General features: G+C 42.5%; 1 protein-coding gene across 1 annotated transcript; it reads left to right on the top strand.

Annotated features, from left to right (window-relative positions):
• The first annotated feature begins 1,058 nt into the window (after positions 1-1,058).
• LOC148017393 (uncharacterized) lies at positions 1,059-2,135 on the top strand. The gene is made up of 3 exons (XM_087662357.1): positions 1,059-1,194; positions 1,377-1,594; positions 1,778-2,135. Exons 1-3 carry the CDS (start codon positions 1,059-1,061, stop codon positions 1,880-1,882), a joined length of 459 nt encoding a protein of 152 aa, XP_087518483.1. The 3' UTR covers positions 1,883-2,135.
• Positions 2,136-3,021: the final 886 nt, after the last annotated feature.

Raw genomic sequence — 3,021 nt, 5'->3', positions numbered from 1 at the left:
ACTAAGTTTTTGATTTGCCATATTCTCAATTCGTCAGTAGCTATCTTACACTTAGAAAGTGGATGGGCGGAACCAAATCTCCCTAGGCTTCCTTGGAGGTCACCTATCATAGTATTGTTCACCCCATTGTGTGCTTAACTAGAAGACTCCCATAATTGGTTTAGCTGTCTAGCTTCCAAAACCTTAAAAGCAATGGATGACAATCCAATTATGAAAATCTTCTTTCAATTCGCCTAGGATTCAAACCCGATCTCAACACATCACCGGTGCGCCGATAGTGAGCTAGCTTTTTGTAACAAGTGTGGAGCAATGATGAATTAATGTCCATTAAGTCCTAAAGTACGAGGCTTATCGCTGGAAAGGAATGGAGCTAAAAGGTCTTCTTCGTGAAACTTTCATGCATACCTATCGTTTTATTATTAGTGGCCGGTCTCATCAGTGGTATTTGACGTTGTATCTTTCTCTAAACTATATTGAGGTGGACATGGTGTAAGAGGACCGCTTAGATTTGGTACATGACAGATGTCATAGTACTAACTGATGGGCGGTGTTGTTAAAGGTCAACTGTCCTTGCTAGTGGAATAGTGCAAACTTCAAAGGCTTGGTAAGATGCGTCAATTAGGCTCCATTAATGGCACACGTCTCGAAGCTCCGCTATATTCGGCTACTCTGCTTTTGGAGCTCATTGCCTTATATACACAGTACACGGATTAATTCGAGGGGTGGTGGTCCATATGCACATGTGGGCCGATTGGTCGTATACCTTATGAAGTGCTCGATGCAATTCGTTATGCCTTTTGTTCTTTCTTTCTTTCCATATTCCATTGGAGAGAGTGTGACGCAAAGCTACTCCCTCCAGGTCTGCCATTACAGAATATGGATGAAGAAAATAATTACTTTTCTTGTGCTACAATTAAACATTGTGAAAGGGCCGCTGAGGAATTGAAAGCGAGAGAGAGAGAGAGATGTAGTGTGGAACAATCGAAGGGTGAGTATAAAATGGTGGTCTCGTCTTCTCGCTATCCCATACAGTTATACACAGAGAGAGAGAGAGAGAGATGGCAACCAAATTGAATCTGTACATCCCCGCGTTTCTGTTCGTAATATACCGGTTCGGGAACGTAGGTTCTGGTCTCTCACAGGAAGAGACAGTGCCGCGTAAGCTCATGCAGCCTAAGCCAGGTTATTCCGCAGGTAGCACTCACTGCAATTAGACTATTATAAGTACGTGCATGCATATGTTGAAAAGAAGGTATAAGCAAACGCAATGCATATGGGCATGGCCGACACAGCTCTCTCTCTCTCTCTCTCTCTCTCTCTCACACACACACACACACACACATATTCTCATTGCTTGTTTTGAGCTGCAACTGCAGCGGATATAATGGCGAAGGCGAGTCTTAACACCGCGATTCCAGCTGCTGCCGCCGCTCCCGTGGATGGTGATACGTTAAACAATTGCAGTAAGGCGCCTAATCTCATGACCGACGCTCTCATCATCAACAACATTGACAGTAGAGCTAATATTAATCCTCTCCATCAAAGCATTGAAAGTCCCAATGTTCGCTCGACGCGGAGCGGCAAACGTAGGAAGGTAAATTAGTATGGGCCCTTATGTTTTCCTTGTCAAATTACGATTATCGTCTCTAAAGCAGCTCATGTCTAAGTAGACTGGGCTCAGTTATTATAACATGATGATGCCAACGCCTAGATTGAGTGGGTTCCAAGTGAGCCGATCCATTTATTAACTATCGAATTCTGATGTATTTGGGCGCAGCATCACATTCATAAGGAGCTGCTCTTCCACGGGAGGCTCTTGATCGACCAGCTGGATTACCCCTCCGCCCGGACTCACCCTCCCACCGAGCCCCCTCGTCGCTAATAACCCGACTTCTAATCATACCTGCAGAAGGGCCGCCAAGGCTATTGGGGCATGAAGGCCGCCTCCAGGAGACTCCCGTCAAATATCCATTGGGCAACCCAAAGAAAGAAGGCCGCCCACGTAGGTGACAAACTCTTAGAGAACAAACTCTTCCGAACGTTGTGCCAAATGAAGAAGGTCCAACGGGAAGCTTGATGTGTTATATGGTTAAGGTTAATACAAGAACTCAGCAGTTTTTTGAGGTGTGAATTTCTCACACAATTCTTGAGGATTTTACATAATTTCTAGTAGAGAATCTCTCTCTCTATATATATGTGTGTGTGTGTGTGTGTAAGCAAAAACCTCTTTTTCGCGATATCATTGTCAATATTTTGTATATTAGAAGCCTATTGTGGAAGTCTTGCCCTTGATGGAATATTTCTTGTGCGTTCATCATCTATTGAAGTGTTTTGAAGGTGGGTTGTTTTAGAGAATGCATCAATAACATTGTTTACCAAACCCTTACCATATTTACTATCAAAATAATTGCTAAAATCCAACGGAGTAGCCAACCTAGGGGATGAGATGTTTTCATCAAACACTATAGGGGATGTAGGGTATACCCACGTAATCCATGACAGAAATACACACCAAAATATTTTAAAATGTTAGGCTCTACCATTGAAATTGTTGAGATATGTAAGCCCAATCTACTTACTAGCTATAACAAGGCAGATGTGTGTGTGTGTAGCTATCATGTGTGTATCTATAATAAGTGATGCTAGGAGGTATATTCCACAGTGGATTCCGTGAGGTTTTGCTGTGAATTCCGTAAAATTTTATTACTAGGGCTCATACACAAAGTGGATTCTTTACACAAAGTGCCAGAAGTCGATGGGGACGCCTATTCTTTTCCACTACAACAAAATGGCCTCTTAGACGCACTTTTAGACGCGATTTTTGAATATAGAGAATATCTTATGGGCGCGTCTACCTGCTCATCTATTTGTGCATCTATAAATTCACGTCTATAACCACATGTCTTAAGGAATTTACGCACAGAAATAGACGCGCCACAGACGAATATATACACGCGTGAATACAAGCGCATAAAAAAGCCAAAATTGTTATTTATTTAATTTATTTTGTGCGTCTACCAA

The sequence above is a fragment of the Lygodium microphyllum genome, chromosome 22 (assembly GCF_053477565.2).
Source record: "Lygodium microphyllum isolate KBCC chromosome 22, Lygodium_microphyllum_v1.1.10, whole genome shotgun sequence".
NCBI lineage: Eukaryota > Viridiplantae > Streptophyta > Polypodiopsida > Schizaeales > Lygodiaceae > Lygodium > Lygodium microphyllum.
The sequence above is the reverse complement of the archived record's forward strand: the minus strand, read 5'-3'. Positions and strand labels throughout refer to the sequence as shown.

Bases quoted from the DNA above. Each gene is read 5' to 3' on its own strand.
- LOC148017393 (XM_087662357.1), top strand. From the start codon at position 1,059: ATGGCAACCAAATTGAATCTGTACATCCCCGCGTTTCTGTTCGTAATA. The intron at 1,195-1,376 runs GTAGCACTCACT...CTGCAACTGCAG, and splicing joins TAAGCCAGGTTATTCCGCAG to CGGATATAATGGCGAAGGCG. The intron at 1,595-1,777 runs GTAAATTAGTAT...ATTTGGGCGCAG, and splicing joins GGAGCGGCAAACGTAGGAAG to CATCACATTCATAAGGAGCT.